Source organism: Bactrocera neohumeralis, unplaced genomic scaffold (genome assembly GCF_024586455.1).
Source record: "Bactrocera neohumeralis isolate Rockhampton unplaced genomic scaffold, APGP_CSIRO_Bneo_wtdbg2-racon-allhic-juicebox.fasta_v2 cluster11, whole genome shotgun sequence".
Lineage (NCBI taxonomy): Eukaryota > Metazoa > Arthropoda > Insecta > Diptera > Tephritidae > Bactrocera > Bactrocera neohumeralis.
In genome coordinates, this window is record NW_026089624.1 from 12,850,080 (window position 1) to 12,872,429 (window position 22,350).

General features: G+C 40.6%; 1 protein-coding gene across 2 annotated transcripts in view; it reads right to left on the minus strand.

Moving 5' to 3' along the window:
• LOC126765905 (plexin-B) overlaps positions 1–22,350 on the minus strand; it is a 70,343-nt gene that overhangs the window by 21,365 nt on the left and 26,628 nt on the right. For both annotated transcript variants that reach the window (XR_007668626.1, XM_050483572.1), the window contains exons 3-11: positions 18,998–20,133; positions 18,176–18,936; positions 17,810–18,112; positions 8,587–9,390; positions 6,437–8,530; positions 5,570–5,703; positions 4,820–5,517; positions 4,182–4,759; positions 3,942–4,124 (exon numbers count right to left, since the gene is read on the minus strand). Coding sequence is in view for 1 of the 2 variants with exons in the window: in XM_050483572.1 (XP_050339529.1) it covers positions 3,942–4,124; positions 4,182–4,759; positions 4,820–5,517; positions 5,570–5,703; positions 6,437–8,530; positions 8,587–9,390; positions 17,810–18,112; positions 18,176–18,936; positions 18,998–19,772 (6,330 nt within the window). In the remaining variant the exon portion in view is untranslated. The remainder of the gene's footprint in view (positions 1–3,941; positions 4,125–4,181; positions 4,760–4,819; positions 5,518–5,569; positions 5,704–6,436; positions 8,531–8,586; positions 9,391–17,809; positions 18,113–18,175; positions 18,937–18,997; positions 20,134–22,350) is intronic.

Genomic DNA, 22,350 nt, shown 5'->3' on the forward strand with positions numbered 1-22,350 from the left:
CGCGGCAACTCGAGCTCTTCGTCTGCGATGGGTGGTGGTTTGACTCCAAGAACGCCATTCACGGGAAGGGAGTCGGTGAAGATGTTGATGGCTCCACTGTGAATGGCGGTCAGTACCTGTCGAAAGTCAGTTGCGTCAAAAGTCCGGTCGGCGTACTGTACGATGTCGTCGACGTAGCTAAGGAAAGCCCTCTTGATGCTCCTAGGAGGCGGTTCCGCTCCAAGCAGATGTCTGCAAAGGTAATTTCTACGAAAACATCCCAGCAGCAACTACTTGGAGAGGACTTCATTATGCTCCTTAGCGGGGAGTGTAAGCGTCTCACTATGACGGTGTTCGATGGGAGACATCAAAAGACATCCTGTTGTGGTCCGGAGTGCAGTGTTCTGACAGGTCTGAAGTTTCCTAACCGTGCCACTGCATCCAGGCGACCATATTGGTGCTGCGTACTTGAGGACCGGCCGGCCGATTACCTATTATGTCGCCAGCAACGTTTCTTTGTCTTTTCCCCATGTGCTGCCGGCTAGCGACTTGAGGAGTAGAGAGTGTAGGAGCAAAGGCTATCAAAGGTTACACCTAAAATTTTAGGGTTATTGACAGTCGGAATTTTGACGCCATCGACTGCAATATTAGGCTCCAGTCTATACTTCTTCGTCCAGTACGTAAAAATGGTCGCTGTGGATTTGGTGGGGGAAAGTGCGAGGTTCCGTGCAGTGAGGAAACGAAAAAAGTTGGAGAGGTAGTTGTTTCCTTTCGAACACATGCCATCGATTTCATTGCCCGACGTCAATATCGTGCAATCGTTGTCGTACGAAGTTATGGAAACCCCCTCTGATGGCTGCGGGAGTTTCGAGATATAGACGTTAAACAGTAACGGGGTGAGGACACCACCCTGCGGAACCCCCTGTTTAATTATTTTTAGTTTAGATGTTTCACCTCGAAGTAGTACGGACGATTGACGACCGTTCAGGCAGTTCATGGTCCACCTCTTCAGTCCTGAAGGAAGCTTACTTTTCTTGATGTCCTGCAGTAGCGTTGTGTGGTTAACTGTGTCAAAAGCTTTTGACAAGTCCAACGCTACGAGGATCGTTCTCTAACAGGGTGGTTTCTGGTTGAGGCCACGAACTATCTGAGCGTTTATGACGCTAAGTGCTGTGGTGGTGCTGTGCACTTTTCGTAAGTCATGCTGATGGTTTGCTAGGCTCAGGTGGTGAGTGAAGGTCGGGAGTAGCAAGACCTCAAGTGTCTTCACTTCTGGGGAGAGGAGAGTTATCGTAGGATAGGACTCCCCTTTGTTGGCAGGTTTCCCAGGTTTCAGTAGTGGGAGCACTCTTCCGACTTTCCACACATCGGGTATTTGAAGAGTGGTCTGCGACAGGTTGAGGACCTTGGTGAGATGACTCACTCCCGTAGAGCTTAGATGCTTTAGTATTAGCATTTTGATTCCATAAGGGCCAATGGATTGAGAAGATTTCGATTTGTTGATGACATTCAGAACCTCCTCATCGATGGTTGGCATTTTTCGCAGCCGTCGGTTAACACATCGTTTGGCTTTGTCTACCGAAGGGTGCAGTGTAAACTGCCGGCTAAAATAGCTCGCGCACTTCTTCGGGTCCGAAGAGGCATGACCATTGAATTGAACTTCAACTCGGTCGTCATGTCTCTTCGGGTTAGACAAAGCTTTGACAGTAGCCCAAAGCTTACTCACACCGGAGGAGAGGTTGCAGGACTTCACGTGCCCTATCCATTTCGTCCGCTTATGATGATTTACCATACGCCGAATGGCGTTGAGATCCCTTATTCGGGAATCCCCGGGATCGGCATGGCGTAAGGTGTCGCGCTCGTTAGCTAAAACGGCTGCTTCCGCTGGGAAATTGGGGCGGATTTCCGCTATTCGTCCAGCCGGGATGAAGCAAGCTGTAGCTGCAGCGATCACCTTGCGGAATTGACGTTCGCCAACGCATACGTCCGTAGGAATGGGTAGAGCGTTGAAAGCGCTCTCAGTAAATTCTGTGAAGCCGGCCCAGTTAGCTTTGTTAAAGTTAACGAAGGTTGTCCACAGAAACGAAGTCGGCAGGTTTCTCGATCGATATAATTATGAGCAGATGGTCTGATGTGAGAGTTAGCATAGGTCGCCAGGTTATGCTATTTATCAGACCACTACTAGCAATGGTAATATCGGACGAGCTATTACAGGTAACCATAACTCTGGTGGGGGCTTCGTCATTCATTGTGCAGAATGTCGAATCGTCAACCTGTCCCGGCAGCTCCATCCCCTACGATCATTTGACAGGCAGGAATGCCAAAAATCGTGGTGCGCGTTAAAGTCGCTTTGTACCAAACGGTTTTTACCACGAAGTAGCGCGCCTATATTCGTCTTCATCGATTAGACGATACTGCACGGCGTTGTGCAATATGAAGGCTAGGCCACCACCATTATCTCGCACGCGATCTTTACGTATTACGTTGAAACCGGCACAACTCAGAAGATCTTAGCGGCTGTTTAGTGTAGTTTCTTTGACCGCAGCTATCGATACGCGTTCCCGATTCATAAGTGCAACTATCTCCTCGATATTACTCGGGAGTCCGTTGCAGTTAAATTGAAGAACACGGGCTGGTCGCGGGTGTCCGTGGATGATCCTGGGGGTGAGGGAGTGACATGTGGGTGGTATTTGTTGCAGCTGCAGAATCCGCAGGGGCGGTTGTCGCACTGGGATGTTGGTTGGCGACGCCACTGTTGTGTGTTGCGGGGGCAACGTACAAATCACTCCACTCACGTGTGGTGAGCAGGCCAAAACGCGCCGAGAAGTGACACCAGCCAGTGCAGGAATTGCTCTTAACTGATGTAACATTCCGACGTATGACGGTCTGACACAAGGAGCAGACTGTGTGAGTTGCTGATTGGTTCTCGCACGAGGATTGGAGCAGGATGAAGGTTGGGGGGGAGGGACAAGTCAGAGTGGGAGCTATGTTGCCTGTTTGAGCTCCTGGGGACCGTGGACGTCCTCTGTTGGCCACTCGGGGTGAGTGGCGGCGCAGCGCGCGAACTCTATGCAGATTGCACAGCCGTAGAGGCTAGTGTTGCAGTATTGCGTAGGCAACATGGAGCAACGTAACTCGTGGTCCACTCCCTGTGAGCCTGAGCAGGTCTTAAGATGGCTCCATCCAATGCATGTTTAACACCTGACCGAGGTGAAGTTTGGATGCAGCCTGTTTGCGAAAACGCAGCAGAGAAATTCCTCCGGGCCCGGGTTGTACTCAATGCTAGCACGAGTCAGGAGGATACGGAGCAAGGCATTGCTCCAATGACGACAAACACAAATTAACACTCACCGATCCAAGCGGAGTTAGATCGCCGAAATAACAGCCCTTGGTCGGATGAAATCCGAGTCAATCCCGGTGCGTAGGACCGTGTGCCGTGGGAATCGAAATCTGAATTAGTAGTATTAGCTGGCATTGGCACCCCAAACTTTTCAAACGCTGTTTAGTACATTATTTTGATAAATCTCGTGGGGTTCAGCCTGCGTTTGCAATGTAAGCGGAAAAAATGTAATTATTTACATCACATTAAAAATCTCAAAAATAACAGCATTTCTCCACTATTTAATGGACGTTATAATACATATAAACCTTCCTTTTTAATCACTCTATCTATTAATAAAACCGCATCAAAAACTGTTGCGTAGTTTTAAAGATTTAAGCATACAAAGGGACAGAAAAATCGACTTTCTTTTATACTTTGTATTGATTGTTAATGAGGGTACACCAACATGAATAAAATCCTCTGAAAATTCGTGTGGCAAAAACAGTGTTTACCAGTATAATTTGTTTACTCTATCATAACAACTAACCATTGTGGTATATTATTCGTGTGCAGGGATTTTATATGAAAACTGCAAGATTCATGTCATAAACTGCTGAGTTAAAGGAATTATCTAACTTACCTCATCCCAATATTTTGTAACGTATATATAAAGCTCTTTTAACGCCACTAACGTGTCAAACTCATCACTCTGTTGCACTGATAACTGCTGCATAGCTGTACTAATTTCTTGATCACTTATTTGAGGCAAACGAGCGATATCGCGATAAAATTGTCTAACCATCTTACGATACTGCGGAATGTCCTAAAAATATTAAAATCATACAAAACCATCATATATAACAGTATATTCGGAACAAACCTTGGCAAATAACAACTTGTTAGAAGGAGAATCTTTCCCAAGTCGATGCTCAGTTGTTGAACACGCATCCATAAAAGTTTGCGCTATTACACTTAGGCAAGAGTCCAAGGTTACTGTTTTATTTACATCAAATATAAAGTCTGGATTCTTTATAAAATTTACCCAAAACCGCAACGGTAAACTGTTTGATTTCCATGCTTGGAGTATTTCTGTGTCGACAATTTGGTATCTTCGTGCGGCTTCGTCAAAAAGATCAAATAGCCATTTTACAGACGGAGGTAATTCTTCATTTACAGTTAGTATCGTAGCAAAAAAATCATCAACAAATTTGTGTACAGTCCCTTTAGCCGCTAACAATCTCGTTAAATAAACTTCAGGTATAGTCTTGTTTATGCGGTCGCTAACTGCGCTACATGCCGCAGAAGTTACGTTGCCACCGGAAATGGCAGTATTTTTAATATTCATAAAATGATCATTCCCTACTGGTTTCACCAAATGATACACTCGCGGTTGCTGTGGTCCACTTTCGATGTCATTGTTAATAATAATTTGGGATTGCGAATTATTAATGTAATAAACTGCAAAAATATCTAATTAGTTATTAGCAATACATATGCTTCACGGTTATGTTTTATTACAATTATTATACGATTGCTGATTTTTATTGTAATGTGTGTTAAAACCATCCCCTTGACGTGCTATCAGCGACATAACTGCAGATTCCTTCACTCCGTAATGGGCCAGAGTGTTTAGGCGTTTCCATCCATTTATTGTCTTGGTGGTTAAATCCTCATCTTGCAATGTTAAGTGACCGCCACGACCATGACGCCATTCTAAATCGACTTCATTCACTGAAGGTCGGCAAGAAAATGGTGTATTTTTAAAAAGGGCATCCAGTACCTTCGATTTTACTTGTGAAATGGTATCCCAATCAAGTACTTTGCACTGGACTTTTTCATCAAGATCATCCTGCACTATGTGTAGCATCACAACAGAATGTGGGATTTGCTCGTGTAATAATCGCTCTTCTGATAACGAGTACCGTGCCTCATGTGTTATAGCATCTACAAGACCTTTCTCTATTTGATGTTTGATGGCTTTAAACAATAAGAACAAACTTGAACCAGCATATTCCTTTAAATAGTCGTACATACAAATCGCCATGTAATTGGTAAGCATTTTTTCGACAACACTTTCAGTACGACGTAACATTAACTGCGGATACTTTCCCACTACTGACTTATCTACTAAACGTAATAATAGACACTTCAAAATCTCTGTGGTATATTCCATTTTATTCATCAAAACGATCATTAACAGCGAAGCAACATTAACTCTACCCGAATAAAAAATTTATTTATGTTCAATTCAAATATTATATTACTTACTTGTCGCGGATAGTGAACGTTTTCTGAGATTCCAGTGTTTCAATAAATGTCAATACAAAATATTTGTTGCTTATCAGTTGTTCGAATTGAAGCATGGCTGTATCGTATGGACTATGGGGAATATTCATTCTTAGCTAAAAATAATTGTGAAAATAAATATAAGAAATGTAATTATTGATGTAAAAACATATTAAGTATTTTCGCAAAATGTTTACTTAAAAAGGATCGAACAGTGAAGACGCCGTAAAACACGGACTTTTTAAATAAATTTTACCATGTAAACGATCTAGGCTAAATACATAACTGCACATTTATGTGGATTATTTCATTTTTCTACAAAAAAAATTAAAAAGAATGAAACAACTATCCCATTAATTGTTCTGCGATTGATAGCTAAGCTGTGTCCCTTTTAGGGAAGCACTATATGCGAAAAGTTGTATTCCTATCTTTGTTGGTGCTTGTTTTACATATCGTAAAATGAAAGAACCTGATAAAATTTAAAATGATATTATATCGAAAATGTATGACAATTATACAATTTAACAATTTACACCGTATATTAAGAAGAAAATGTGAAATTAAAACTTTTAGAAACATGACAAATTCATCAGTACCAGGTTTTGGTTACAGCGCTTTATATTCATTTTGGGGGCGAGTTGCCTGTCTAGCTTAACCAAAGCCGGTTGCACGGGCGGTATAAGTAAAACTTTTGTATTCCGTACAAACATGCTCCGAGAGTATAAAAAGTAGGAAGAGAAAATGGGAAAAGTTTTGGCATTTTCACAAAATAATGTCATAGTAAAACAAAAAAAAAAAATCTGTGACATTTCTGTACACAAGTTTAATCGAATTTATATTTACATTTACCTTCGGTGCTACCAAAATTGGATGATTGGAAACTCCAGGAAAGAACACTTTCATTATGTAATTGACATGGTCGAGCGTAGGTATGCCAGTACTTTCTAAATCAGCGGTCAAATCAGTCAAATCGGTTTGCAATTCGGCAAATGCTTGTTTACATTCTGAACGCACATTGCTTTCCAATGTAATCATTTGAATTTGAATTCGTTTGTATTCACGTTCTGCCTGCGTTGATTTTCTTCTATAGATAATTAGAACTACAAACAAAGCTACTAATGCGGTGATAACTGTTACAATAATAGCTACTAGGGCATTTGAATATGTGTATGATTTATGTAAGTCATACTTTAAATGGCCGATCACAAAACGCAGATTTCGGCCGACTTTTACAACTACTAAAGGCAACGAGTTTGGCTGCTCCGCTCCAGTTTCGTCAGTTGGAACTGGCTGATTTTCTGGAGGAATACAAACTAATTGGTTTAGCGCTAAGCTCGTAATATTACACCGCATAGTACCAATTGTTACATTTACGTCATACTCATCAGCAGCAATGTTTAATTTTTCGCCTTCTATTACAAGGGTATCGCCTTTATACAACTTAGTACCTCCCGGGAACGGAGTATACTTCGGATCAGGCACGTAAACCATGATGCTACGTATACTTTGAAAGTATTTGTTTAAATCGCGTACCCACTGCACATTGTCCATAATAAAGCCTACTTGAAGACTTAATTGTGCTTCTCGTATTTTAACAAAAGCGGCAACATCAGAACTAGCACCGGTTCCAGAAAAGTAACCACTAGCAGTATTACTTGTCGATGTGTATACATATGTGCTATCTTTACTTTGTGGACTGCGTTTATTAATGGTACCAAAAGTATATTTAGTAAGCGGTGAAACAGATGGGTTAGCGACCGCTGTTGAGATTTGGTCTAAAAAAGCTTTGTACTCCAAAAATTTTAAATTAACTGCTGGTGATGGACATTCCATCTGATTAGAGTTTATAACAGTACAAGCACTTTTATTTACACGCTCACTGTCAATCAGTACTTCTAATTCCGGCTTCTGTATCGAGTCGAGATGTATGCCATGTACTGTCATTACCCTTCCACCACTTATAAAACTTCGTAAGGGTTTTATTTGCATTATACGCGGATCTTGTGTATAGTTAAATATGGAACATACTCGTGGCGTGGGTGTAAGATAATGGTGATTGTAATTCAATTCAGCGGATACAACATGTTGTTGGCTGTTCAATTTTTCTTGCTGAAAAGTGTGTGGAAATAATGGATTATTGCAGGTGTATGTACGATTAGCACCATCTATGACTAAATGTAAAGTTCGTATCGGTTCCGGTTGAGTAGCTTCGGAAGTAATGCAAGTTAAGCGGGAGGAGGATGCTTGAGTAACATTTATATGGCATTCATATTCATCTAGAAAAGCCCGTATACGTGACCCGATATTGAGATACTTTCCCATAAGGGAAATTTGAGTACCTCCTGACCTAGGTCCTAGTGTTGGTTGCAGTCCATTAAGTTGTATATTCTTGTAATGAAACTGGACACTAGACTCTGTGTAGCCAGCTTCGTTTGCAACTTTTATAGGAGCAGAGAGCTCATGCGCAACAGGGCCAGTACGACATTCAATTTTTACAGAAATTTCATAATTAACCAATACACATGGAACCTTGCCAATCGATATTTTTCCTCGAACATCTTCTTCTCGTATACCAAGATTGCTACCTTCAATAGTAATTAAGGTTCCGCCTTCAATTGGTCCTGATAATGGTTTAATCATGTCAATGCGGGGACGAGGGCAATCATGAGCACGAACTAATGAATATGGCGAGCCGTACATTACCACTGACTGTTCTAATATATCAGTCGAACAAGTTTCGTTGTAGACACAAGAATTACCACACCACGCACATTGATATTTCGGGTCTCTTGTAACACATAAACTACAATCGGCATGCTCCCGATGTGAGCCCAATACATCACATTTGTATAGAATGATCGTTGCCGTATCGACATAATGTTGGCGATTCCATGTAATATCCACTTTGGCTTCATATTCACGTGTATTTGTTTCGTAGAAATACTAAATGTACATGTAAATTAGATTTAAATTAAAAATTTCACATTTTATTTACGTACCAGAGTTTTTTCGCATACTACAATATTATTAGATTCAATTCGCGCTGGTAAAAGCATTTGTGATGTTTCTATTTGCACTGTGCACAGAAATCCTGAATGAGCACTTTTCGGCTTCGGTAGGTTTTCAATTTCTAGTCGTATTTCCTTTGGCACTTGTACAGGTAGTAATATCGGTTGGCGGAAGGATTTTAAGTGGGGGCAGAGTTTTTCATTAATAATTACGTTCTCTATATTCCTGCATTGCTCCATTCGATGTACACACCTATTATCATAAATGCACCAATTACAACCCCAAATACTCCGAACGCAGTTCTGACAGGTGTTATGTCGCGAACAATCAAAAAATGCAAATGAACGTGATACAAAGTCCTTATTTGTTTCAGAACTTCGAACAGCTAGTGGAACAAGAACATGGTCCATATTTGGAAGTATATTAGGCCTTTCCTCTAATAGTGGAGTCATACAAGCTAAACCATTTTCAATAACATCAGCGTCGATGGGAGTAGAATTTCCAAAAACGCAACGATATTTAGCATTGAGTGGTTCTGGCAAAGTACGTATAATTAACTGCACTTCTGTACGCTCTGATATCGGTATTTTGTCCGGAACAACAGACTCGAAATCGATACATTGTTGACCACTTCCTAAAGAGAGCCAACGAGCAGCAGAAGTGTCCTTTTGACATGTAGATCGTACAGTACATCGTTTTTCCAAAGAACACCAGCCACAAAATGGGTCACGTGATTCCAAGCACGAGGAGCAATTTGTATAAACAGAGCAGTGTTCAACTCTTAACTTAGTTATCTTGAAAAAAATTAAATGAAACAAGAATATAAAGATAAGTCTTTTAGGAAAAGGAGAGATTATGTGTAATATATGAATGATGATGTAATTCGTGAACCGAATAACACACTATATCCTATATAATACGTTGACTTAATTTAGCTAAGATATCGTGTATATTGACCGATGTATACGGTATGTTGTTATTTTAGCGGCCGAAAACATTCCTGAAATATTGGGTAGTCAAAAAAGCCGTACTTCGTATTTCTAATGAAACTTCAACTTATTTTTTTTTTATACTTATACTAATAAATAAATAAACAAATATGTACAATTTTTGGTCGACCACTTTTTGCAATTTTTCCGCTAGAGTGTAAATCGAAATTTCGAAATTTCTAGTACGGAAGCGAGCGAGCCATTGTTGTGCTACGCGGACTGATACAGCATCGTCTCCGTAAACTTAAAAAATTTCATTGGTGAATTGCGTGGCATTCTTTTGGTTTTTATATTACGCACTAATTGAGTTATTGGCCGTGTAGTTCCAAAAAAAAAAAACAAAATACAACAAGCCCTGCCGTACCACCCTGAGTACAAAAACTGTGAAGAATTTACTTAATCAGAGGTGTTGTAGAATCTGATATTTGCCGGAATCAGAACTGAAACCGATAAAAAAAAGAGAGTAGTAGGTGTTATGAAATCAGATATTATTGGTTTGATATTCGAAACAGAATTTGTATCGGTTTTGGGTGTCACGGAAACAAATTTCATCGATTTTGCTATCAGAAACAAAGCAAGAAGATATTCGCTCACAGATTTGAAATGTAAGTTAAGAAATCAAGTTATTTTGTTTTTTCGAATTAATTTATTTTTATTTCAATAGGGAAAAACATAAGTAAAAAACACGACATGTCTTAATTATTGAGTTTTAAAAAAAAAATCGGATATTTAAGATATGAAGTTTACAAAACGTAATAAACGTAATTTAACACAAAAATGCGTATTTATTCAATCGATAAATGTTATCTCTTAAAATCTTTCTTTAATTCCGAACTCTTTAAAAACTTTAATAGGATTGCTTCCAAATGTATTAATTTACAAGTTTTGTCAAAAAGACGAAAATCCAAACAGATTCTGTGACACCATTGAAAATCAGAATTGGTTTGCAATTGTTCTTAGCAAGTCGCCAACCAACACCCCTGTGCGACAACCGCCCCTATTCTACAGCTGCAACAAACACCACCTACCCGTCACTCCCTCACTCCCACGATCACTCACGGACACCCGCGTCAAATCCTCATCTTAAAATTTAGCTGCAACGGACTCCAGAGCAAGATTGAGGAGATAGTTGCACTTATGAACCGGGAACGCGTATTGATAGCTGCGGTCCAAGAAACGAAACTAAACAGCCGCTCAGACCTTGTAAGTTTTGCCGGTTTCAACGTTTTACGTAAAGATCTCACCGTTTAATATCGCACAGATACTATCCTAGAATGTCTGGGTATAGCTATGCGGTCAGGCGATGTCGAGCTCGAAATATTTAATATATACATCCCCCCCCGTTACATGTTGCCCTACAGGATATCACAAGAATATAGGTGCGCCACATCGTGGTGAAAACCACCCTTGCCTGTCAAAGGGCGATGGAGGTAGGTACCTGTAATAGCTCGCCCCATATTACCATTGCTAGTGGTGGTCTGATAAATAGCATAACCTGGCGACGTATGCTAAATCTCACATCAGACCATCTGCCAATAATTATCTCGGTCGATAAACCTGCCGACTTCGTTTCTGTGGACAACCTTCGTTAACTTTAACAAAGCTAACTGGGTCCGCATCACAAAATTTACTGAGCACACCTTCACCGCTCCACCCATCCCTTCGGACATAACTGTTGGCGAACGTCAATTCCGCAAGGTGACCGCTGCAGCTATTGCTCGCTTCATCACCGCTGGAAGAATTGCGAAACTCTGCCATAATTTCCTAGTCGAAGCAGCTGTTTTAACTAAGGCCATGTCGATCCCGGTGATCCCCGAATAAAGGATCACAATTCGGGGATTAGTTAATCAACACCAGCGGACGAAATGGATGGAGCACGTGAAGTCCTGCAACCTCTCCACCGTTGTGAGTAAGCTTTGGGCTACTGCCAAGGTTGATGATGTGATGACCTAGTTGAAGTTCAATTCAATGGTCATGCGTCTTCGGACCCGAAAAAAAGCGCGAGCTATTTTAGCCGGCAATTTCCACTGCACCCTTCGATAGACAGAGCCAAACGATGTGTTAACCGACGGCTGCGAAAAATGCCAACCGACTACGCGCCACTTACTTTCGCCGATGAGGAGGTTCACAATGTCATCAACAAATCGAAATCTTCTCAATCCATTGGCCCTGGCGGAATCAACATGCTAATGCTAAAGCATCTAGGCTCTACGGGAGTAAGTCATGTCACCAAGGTCCTCAACCTGTCGCTGACCACTCTTCAAATACCCGATGTGTGGAAAGTCGGAAGAGTGCTCCCACTACTGAAACCTGGGAAACCTGCCAACAAAGGGGAGTCCTATCGTCCGATAACTCTCCTCTCCCTAGAAGTGAAGACACTTGAGGTCTTGCTACTCCCGACCTTCACTCACCACCTGAGCCTAGCAAAACATCAGCATGACTTACGAAAAGTGCACAGCACCACCACAGCACTTAGCGTCATAAACGCTCAGATAGTTCGTGGCCTCAACCAGAAACCACCCTGTTAGAGAACGATCCTCGTAGCGTTGGACTTGTCAAAAGCTTTTGACAAAGTTAACCACACAACGCTACTGCAGGACATCGAGAAAAGTAAGCTTCCTCCAGGACTGAAGAGGTGGACCATGAACTGCCTGAACGTCCGTCAATCGTCCGTACTATTTCGAGGTGAAACATCTAAACTGAAAAGAATTAAACAGGGGGTTCCGCAAGGTGGTGTCCTCTCCCCGTTACTGTTTAACTTCTACATCTCGAAACTCCCACAGTCACCAGAGGAGATTTTCATAACCTCGTACGCCGATGATTGCACGATATTGACGTCGGGCAATGGAATCGATGGCATGTGTTCGAAAGTAAACAACTACCTCTCCGACCTTTCTCGTTTCCACACTGCACGGGACCCAACACTCTTCCCCACCAAATCCTAGAGTTGAGCCTAATATTGCAGTCGATGACGTAAAATGCCGACTGTCAATAACCCTAAGATTTTAGGTGTAACTTTCGATAGTCTATCCTCCTTCACTCCCCATACGAATGCGATTATCACCAATGTACAGAGCTGCAACAAAATCCTCAAATCGCTAACCGGCAGCACATAGGGGAAAAGACAAAGAAACGTTGTCGGCAACATATAAGATAATCACCCGGTCGGTCCTTAAATACGCCGCACCAATATGGTCGCCTGGATGCAGTGGCACGCAGATGAGGAAACTTCAAACTTGTCAGAACACTGCACTCCGGACTACGACAGGATGCCTTTTGATGTCTTCCATTGAATCCCTACATAGTAAGGCCCGTATGCTCCCAGTTAAAGAGCATAATGAACTCCTCTCCAGGCAGTTTCTGCAGGAATGCTTTCACAAAAATCACCCCTGCAGTCACCTGGTTTGGAAGATCAAGAGGGTATTCCTCAGTTACATACGTCGACGACATTAGGCAGTCCGCCGATCAGACTTCGGACGCAACAAAAGCCGACAAGCACTGACCGCCATTCACAGTGGAGCCATCAACACCTTCATCGACTCCCTTTAAGTGAATGGCGTAATCGGAGTTAAGCCATCAACCCACGGAGACTAGGTACCCGTTAGAACAACAACTATAACATGGGTCCATTCGCTGCATGTATTACACCGAGGTGGAGTTAGGACAGCCTTTTAGCGCCGACGCAGCAGAAGAATTTCCCCGGGCCAAGGTTGGACGCAATGCCAGCACAAGTCGGAAGGATGCCGAGCAACTACAACAAGGAGTTGTTCCAGTGATGAAAAGCTCAAACTAAGTCACCGATCCAAACAGGATTAGATCGCCGGAAAATAGCCCTTGGCCCGATAAAATCCGGTAACATAGAACCGGCCGTCGAGGGAATTGCAACATTTTTGTATCTTAACTTACGTCTTAGTTATGACTTAAGTAAGTTTTCTATTAACAAGATTTTGTGGACGTGGCCTTTGGGTGCACAGGATCACGTGCACCAAGTTTCATCAAAATATCATACTTTTTATTCAAGCTATCGCTTGCACATGCAAATACAGACGAACAAACAGAAAGTCACCATGAATATGAATAACTGAGGTACAAATTAATTACAAACCATGCAATCCAGTGAAGAGTCCACAGGGTTAAAATTTAAACATAACGTACAGTTTTGAGATTTTTGCCGTTTAATCGAGCGATTCTGTACTGTGTTACAGTTACAAGTCTCTAAATTGAGATTTTAAATTAGAGACAATTTTTGTGACTTTAGACGATTTTGCAATTCAGAAAGTGACAGTCACAAAATCTCTTAATTGTAAACGAACATGTTTATCCAGCTGTTGTTGTTGTTGTTTTTTAACGGAAATTCAATCCCCGTTGGGATGGTAAATGTCATTTGTGTTGTCGTCGATGTCATCTAACGGTAGGCCCAAGAAACGTGCTGTTTCGACGGGGTCGGACCAAAGGGAGGAGGGTGTTAGAAGGGTGGGGTTTATGGGGCATGCAAAGAGGTGGTCAGTATCATGCGGAGACTCGTTGCATGCAGGACATACGTCGGGTATGTCAGGGTCTATTCTGGATAAGTAGGAGTTTAACCTGCTACAGTATCCAGAACGAAATTGCGCAAGGGTCACACGCGTTTCTCGCGGCAGCTGGAGCTCTTCGTCTGCGATGGGTGGTGGTTTGACTCCAAGAACGCCATTCACGGGAAGGGAGTCGGTGAAGGTGTTGATGGCTCCACTGTGAATGGCGGTCAGTACCTGTCTAAAGTTAGTTGCGTCCGAAGTCCGGTCGGCGTACTGTACGACGTCATCGACGTAATCCAGGAATGACCTTTTGATGCTCCTAGGAGGCGGTTCCGCTCCAAGCAGGTGACTGCAGGGGTGATTTCTGCGAAAGCATCCCAGCAGGAACTGCCTGGAGAGGAGTTCATTATGCTCCTTAACTGGGAGCATAAGCGTCTCACTGTGGAGGTGTTCAATGGGAGACATCAAAAGACATCCTATAGTGGTCCGGAGTGCAGTGTTTTGACAGGTCTGTAGTTTCCTCATGTGCGTACCACTGCATCCAGGCGACCATATGGGGGCTGCGTAATTGAGGACCGGCCGGCCGATTGCCTTGTATGTTGCCAACAACGTTTCTTTGTCTTTTCCCCAAGTGCTGCCGGCTAGCGACTGAGGATTTTGTTGCGGCTCTGTACTTTGGCGATAATCGCGGTCGTATGAGGAGAGAAGGAGCATAGACTGTCGAATGTTACACCTAAAATCTTAGGACTGTTGACAGTCGGAATTTTGACGCCGTCGACTGCAATGTTAAGCTCAAGTCTATACTCCTTCGTCCAGTTTGTGAATATGGTCGCTGTGGATTTGGTGGGGGAAAGTGTGAGATTTCGTGCAGTGAGGAAACGAGAAAGGTCGGAGAGGTAGCTGTTTACCTTCGAACACATGCCATCGATTCCATTGCCCGACGCCAATATCGTGCAGTCATCAGCGTACGAGGTTATGGAAATTCCTTCTGGTGGTTGTGGGAGTTTCGAGATGTAGAAGTTAAACAGTAGTGGGGAGAGGACACCACCCTGCGGAACCCCCTGTTTAATTCTTCTCAGTTTAGATGTTTTACCTCGAAATAGTACCGATGACTGGCGACCGCTCAGATAGTTCATGGTCCACCTCTTTAGCCCTGGAGGGAGCGTAGTTGTTTCGATGTCCTGCAGTAGCGTTGTGTGATTGACCGTGTCAAAAGCTATTGACAGGTCCAACGCTACGAGGATCGTTCTCTAACAGGGTGGTTTCTGGTTGAGGCCACGAACTATCTGAGCGTTTATGACGCTAAGTGCTGTGGTGGTGCTGTGCACTTTTCGGAATCCATGCTGGTGGCTGGCTAGGCTCAGATGGTGAGTGAAGGTCGGGAGTAGCAAGGCCTCAAATGTCTATGTTTATCCAGCTGTTACATTACGTTATGTACGTTATGTAGAGATGTGTATAAACGTTAATGAAAATAAACATATACATAACGAACATTGCACTTACAATTTTTAGTCAAAAAGCATAATTGGCTATAAAAGTTAATATTGAATTTATTTCAGAATAATTACGAAATTTATGTGAAATTTATTTATTTTTAATTTTTTTGTGTTTGAGTTGCTTACAAAATATTAAAACAAAGATATTCTATTAATATCCATGCGGATCTCTATTCAGTATATTTAAAATGGCAACCAAAAACTCTTTTTAACCTGCTAACTATGAGGTCACAAATTTGAGACAATATTTTGTGACTAAAGACTGTATTGTGAATAGTAACTAGTCACAAAATGAGACTTTACCTCAAAATGTCTCAAATAGTAACTAGAGACTGATTACAGAATTCCGCTATAAATATGCCATTACTCTGTGCAGTGCTTTGAGAGTATTTGTGAGCCATTATGAACTCATCTCAAATTATAATTGAACGTTTTCTCAACATTGCAATTATTCCGCTATTTTTTATGTTATGCGTTCGGTTTATTATGAGGACTTGGCGTCGTACGCCCATAAACTAGCTAAGTAACTGTCAATGCGATTTTCTATTGTGATATTATTTTGTTTATTAGTAGTATTAGTATTAATATATTAGGGGTATTCAGACCAGATTTGTTAATTCGGTAGTCGTTAGTCGTTACTCGGTAGTTTCTTCGTGAATTTTGTTTTTGTAAAATAAACAGATTATCGTTTTACCGAGTAACGAAGTACCAGACTGGCAAGCATGATAGTTTTTTCGTTACTTGGTAACATCACTCAGCTCTTTTGTTTGCGTTGTTGCCTCAAAAAATAATTCATTGCGAAAAATACATTTGCTGTCTACTACAAATTAGTTTCTGACAAATTAATCAAAAGTAAATATTTAATATAATTGAATCAGCTGTTTAGAAACAAAATTTACGCCCACTACTGATGTACTGCAAAAAGTATGTTCACAGTTAAGTGTTTTAACGAAGTATCAACTAACGAACTACCAGATTAACAAATTCGGTCTGAATACCCCTATTGAAATGATTCTTATATACATTTTGATCACATGCTTATAATTTGAAATAAAATGTTTGAATTTATAGATTGTATTGACTTTTAGCATAAATATATAAAAAGTGATCTATGTCCGTCTCGTGGTTTTAAACTACCCCCCACCAATTTTCCAAATCAGTTCATCCTATTGATGTGTTATTTATCAAATACAGGTTGTTTGGTGTACTGACAGTAAAATAGAAAGCTCTTTCATCTAAGTCAACTACTCTATTACTACTATTTTTCCATTACACGGTATTCTGCATAGCATCAGGCGACTTAACTAATATTTCATGTTCGATATATCTTAACGGCTTAATATTGTAGGTCTCCTCCATCTGACTACATCTATTACACCTAACCGAGATACAGTTTCGACGCGAGGCTTTTGACGCAAACGCAACAGAAAATTTTTGGAAACAGGTTGGACTCATTGCTATCACTAATTAGGAATGTAGAGAACACCAATGCTGCACGGTGTTGTTCCAAGGAAGAGAACTTAAACTTACAAATTATCAATACATATAGGGATAAGTCCCCGAAATAGTCCGTAAGGTCGATGATATGGGATTTGTAGGGGACTGAAATCGATGATATGATTGAACGAACGCGGCTATCTTGCTAACCTATATTATGCGGCACTTAAATCTATCTCGTCTTACTAGAACAAATCAGTATTGGTCCAAGAGTGTTCATTGAGTCTATGTAGCCTTTGATGAGGATGCACTAAGCATCCGGAGCATAGCCGGAAACGAATTGGCTAAAAAATTTATGCTGCGGCTCCTAGGCTTCTAAAACCTTCCATGGCCATTCCCATTACGACCCCATGCCATATAGAAGTTCAGTAAGAAAAAAACGAATAAACTTGTACAAGGATAATTATTGTTGCACCATTTACAGACCACGGTAGATTTCGGAGACATCTGCTTTTACATGTGTAGGACTCATTAAGAGTGAAAATCTCAGAGGGAAATATTGCCTTCTTGACTCCAATAACGATTCTGAAATTGATCAGGGACATTTACTTAATGAGACATTATGAAGAGAGGGAGTCACAATTTGTACTTCGATCAGATTATAGTTCCAATTCAGATACCAATGACATATTTTAATCCTGAAGTGTAACAGAAAGTGAGTTTGGCATAAAAAATAATACACTATAGTAAATTGTTTTTTGTTTTTTTGTAACTAACCTTACGCTTGGAAAGAACGTACAAAAACTCTTTATTAGCAGACATCATTGTATCCTGTAATATTTTGTTTCCAGGGTCGACGGTTATTTCTTCATATTCGCCTGCATTGTTACCAGATATTAATACTTTTTTTATTGAACCGGTTTCAGTACCCAAAAATGCCAAAGAATGAGGACCAGTGGTCGTGGTAGTGACTGATGTGATGCTAACGTTATCAAAATGAAGTAAGGCTTGCGCTGTAATTGGTGATGATCCACTGATTTTTAATCCCACGGTGCAAAAGTCTTGAATATTCCCTATAGTCTGGAAAACATTAAGACAAACCCCATTACAGAGCTTTACAAAGCATTTCATGAAAATACGTACTCCTGCTACTGGACAGTGGCCATCATCGATAGTTCCTGAGATATAGCCTAAATTTCGATCTTTGATTGTACCATTGAAGCACATATGTATATTTTCGTTAAATACTTCCTCAATATCTTTAAGACTGTATAAGCACATAGCCGAATTGGCCTCCGCTTGGTCAGTAATCTCATTAGATGGTGAAAATATCGCAACTAAAACAAAATCGTCCCGCTTTATTCCCAAATATTGTGCTAGTTTTTGTTCTGCTTGAGTTATCTTTGCGTCGCGTAGGATGTTATAGTCGATATTGTTCTTAGTAGCAAGGCATTGAATGGTTACCTCAGTATAGGTGTCATAATTCGGATCAGTAACACAAATTCGTGCCAATCGAGTAACATACCCAGCCTCATCAGCCAAGTGAGACTTTTTCTGCACTATAGCAAAATAGGCATATTCTGATGAATTAAATCCATAAACGTAGTTAACAAGAAAATGATCTCGATATTTAACATCTATATTAATAATTGATTGCTGTATTGAAAATTCAACGTAGTTTAAATCGTCTAAACGGCGTGATGAAATCGCAGGCACGTCGTGCCTATAATCGCCAACATTTGTAAACGTTGTACCAACATAAAGAATGTCTTCATCTTTCCATGAATATTTTGCTGGACCAACATATGCGTATGTGGATGCAAACTCATCATTTGCCGCCAAAGGTGTTTCAATAAATGTTGGAGAATTCGGGAAGTTAGTAAGATTGTACATTTCACAGGCTCCTACAGGACAAGCATATATTTATATAACTTTATCTATGAAATTGTAAATAAAAAAAATTACCTTGTCGTACACTGCCGCAGGCAATAAGAATTCCAAACCCTTCAACATAATTAACAATTAGTATTTTATTATGAGTATCAACTAATGTTGTTTCCACATCTTCGGGGCAACCACTGGCATGACATTGTGGCGAATCATATTTTGGTCCAGTTAACGCCTGAGATAAAACTCGTAAATTTTCATTTAATTGTAGTATCTTATTGGTTGCGCCCGCGTAAAATACTTTCTGCTTAAAATCGTATGTCAAATGTGTAAAATAATTCTTGTTTTGGGAACCACTTATAGTGTTTGGTAGTGAGCGATTTAGGGAATTTAAGGTTATTGTTGAAGTGGTAATACTTTCGAAACCTCCATCGCTATTGCCTAGAGCCCCTTCAGACAAATTAAATTGAGCTACTATATCACTGCATGAAAATTGTAAATTTATAGAAGTAGCGTTTGTAGCGATTATATTCGACGATGCGTCGTTTAATTTTCTTCGACCGCCTTCATTTAATGCGGCATCGACGCTTAAAGTATCGCAGTAGAAAAACCAGCATATAGCGCTAAATGTATAAAATCTAAATATTCGTAATAAAGCCTGTCTTTTCCGACGCCGCCAAAATCTGAATTGTATAAAACCATTTCCGCATGCAAAATCTTGTGACATAGAAACGGAATTCGGTTCATCATTATTTGGGCGGAATATGCAGTGAGACATAGTTGTTACTGTTCCTAGGACGGTACCAATCACTTTCCCATTTCGTTGATTACGCTCATGGGTCGAATTAAGCATTTGAAATAATATGACTGTTTTTCTGATATATTTTTGATATTTGAGTGAAGGGATAATTTAAATTGCTTTCCAATGTAGCTATTATAATTGATCTATTACAAACTTATATATAAAATGGCAGTAAGAAAACTTTCTGGACAGTCTGCGCATTCCGAGGCATTCCATCCACTATTCTCCAAATGTGTTATTTCATAATTTGTATTCAAATATTCATTTATTTCAATTTTTTTTAAATCACTTTAAGCTTTTTACCCAAGCTCGTGGATTAGATGTTGAATCAGTCTTAACTTGTTTATGATTTTGTAATTAAGCTCAATTTACTGCAAAGAAATTCTCCTTTTCCATTTAAACGAATAATATGCTGAAAGTTATTAAATATAATCTTCATCAAATATGTAATGTAAAGAATGAATATGGAAACTAATTTATATAATCAAACCACTAATGTAACTACATAATATATACAATTAAACATAGAAAAATTCACAATAAATCGAAAAATGACATATTTATGTTAGGAAATTTTTTCGATTTTAATTTCAATTTTTAGTGAATATTTCTTAAAACTACAAAATGGGGACTTCAAAACTTTTTTTAAAAATATCACAATTATAATATGCATTATAATTATTTGAATTAACATATCAATCAATGTAGTTACATTATATAGGGTGGCGCAAAAGTCAGAAGATGATCAGAAGATGCTATAAATTTTGCAACTGATCTCTAATGTCAGTTCTGTTTTGACATTTGTGTATTGAACACATGCGAAATACACGTAAATAAACAATGGTACGCTACACTGCGTGCCACAACCGATATGCTGAAGGATGCATTTCCCCGGGTAATGGGCAGCAATATCGCTTGATTTGACCGCTCCAGACTTTTTTTGTGGGGCTTTTTGAAGTCGCGGGTTTATTTCAACAAGCCTCAGACTCTTGCAGCTCTTAAAGACAATACACGTCAAGAATGTGAGAACCTATCGCTGGAAGGTCTGGCCAAAGTGATGGAAAATGCTATATAAAGAGCTCAAATGACAATCAACTGTGGCGGCGGCCATTTACATTATCATATCCTCGACTTGAAGTAAAAAATTAAAAGACCAAATAAAAATGATCCACAAGCAGAATCAAAGTTTTTAATTTTTTAAAAAAGTTGTTCATTTTCCAAAAAAAACATCGCCACCTGTTATATACTTCAGACAAAATAATAGATGTAAACTAGTTTTACTTAATAAATTTTAAATACTTGCACTTCAAACAATTTGTTTTAGTTATTTAAACCTAACTAAAACCTAAATATGTCGGAAAACTTTCATTCCGATTATTAAAACCGATATTTTTTAAAAATAAGAAATAGCATCGGCAAAATAATACGTGTAAAACTTTTTTTTTAAATTAAATTCAATTCATCTTTTATTCCGTCCACACATTTTTAATAACCTGTATATCGCTTGATGATGGAGTCATGTGTAGAAGTTCACGCAAGTGAGGAAAGTTCTCTGAACGCCATTCACTTGGGAGTGGCCAGAAACGATTCTTTTACATATTACTCAAGCAGCTCACGACTTCCGGTCTTTGACCAAGTATCCTCTAGGTAGCCTAATAACATCCGTTTGAAGGCGAAACATCCCCTACATAGGGTTGTGCGCTGGGTTTGGGATCCGAAACGTAAAAAAAACACCCCCAATGAAAAATAGCAACCAGCCTCGGATGAGAGGGGGTCTCTCCTTTTGATGATGACCATGGCAAACGAAATAAGGAGGGCATGCACCTGGAATGTCCGGTCCCTTAAGTGGGAAGGTGCCACTGCCTAACTGGTTGATGTCCTCACGAAAATAAAGGCTGACATCACCGCCGTCCAAGAAATGCGATGGACGGGACAAGGACAGAGACGAGTAGGTCCTTGTGGTAGCGCAAGTTTGGTGTTAGATTCGTGGTGGGAGGGAGACTCCGTCGACGAGTACTATCATTCACTCAGGTGAATGAACGTCTAGCCACAATCCGCATCAAAGCGAGGTTCTGCAACATATCGCTGATTTGCGCCCACGCCCCGACGTAAGATAAGGACGATGTGACCAAAGATGCCTTCTATGAGCGCTTGGAGTGCGCTTATGAGAGCTTCCCCCGCCACGATGCCCAGGGTGGGCAAAAAAGGTATATTTGGCACTGATTGACTTCGCCGGGGCCCGAAATATGGTTATCTGTGGTACTAGATACATCAAGCTACCTGGCTGTCTCCGGATCGAAAAGCCACCAACCAGATCGATTGTGTTGTGATAGACGGAAGACACGTCTCCAGTGTTCTAGACGTGGTCCTAACAACGACTCGGACCACTATCTTGTTGCAACCAAGATTCGCACCCGCCTCTGTGCAGCAAAAAACGCACGTCAACAAACACAAGGAAGATTCGACGTCGAGAAGCTGCAATCACAACAGACAGCCGAACGATTTTCTACTCGGCTTGCACTCCTGCTCTCTGAGAGCACTCGTCAACAACTCAGTATAAGGGAATAGTGGGATGGCATTTCAAACTCCTCACGTACGGCTGCAACCGAAACCATTGGTTTTCGGAAAG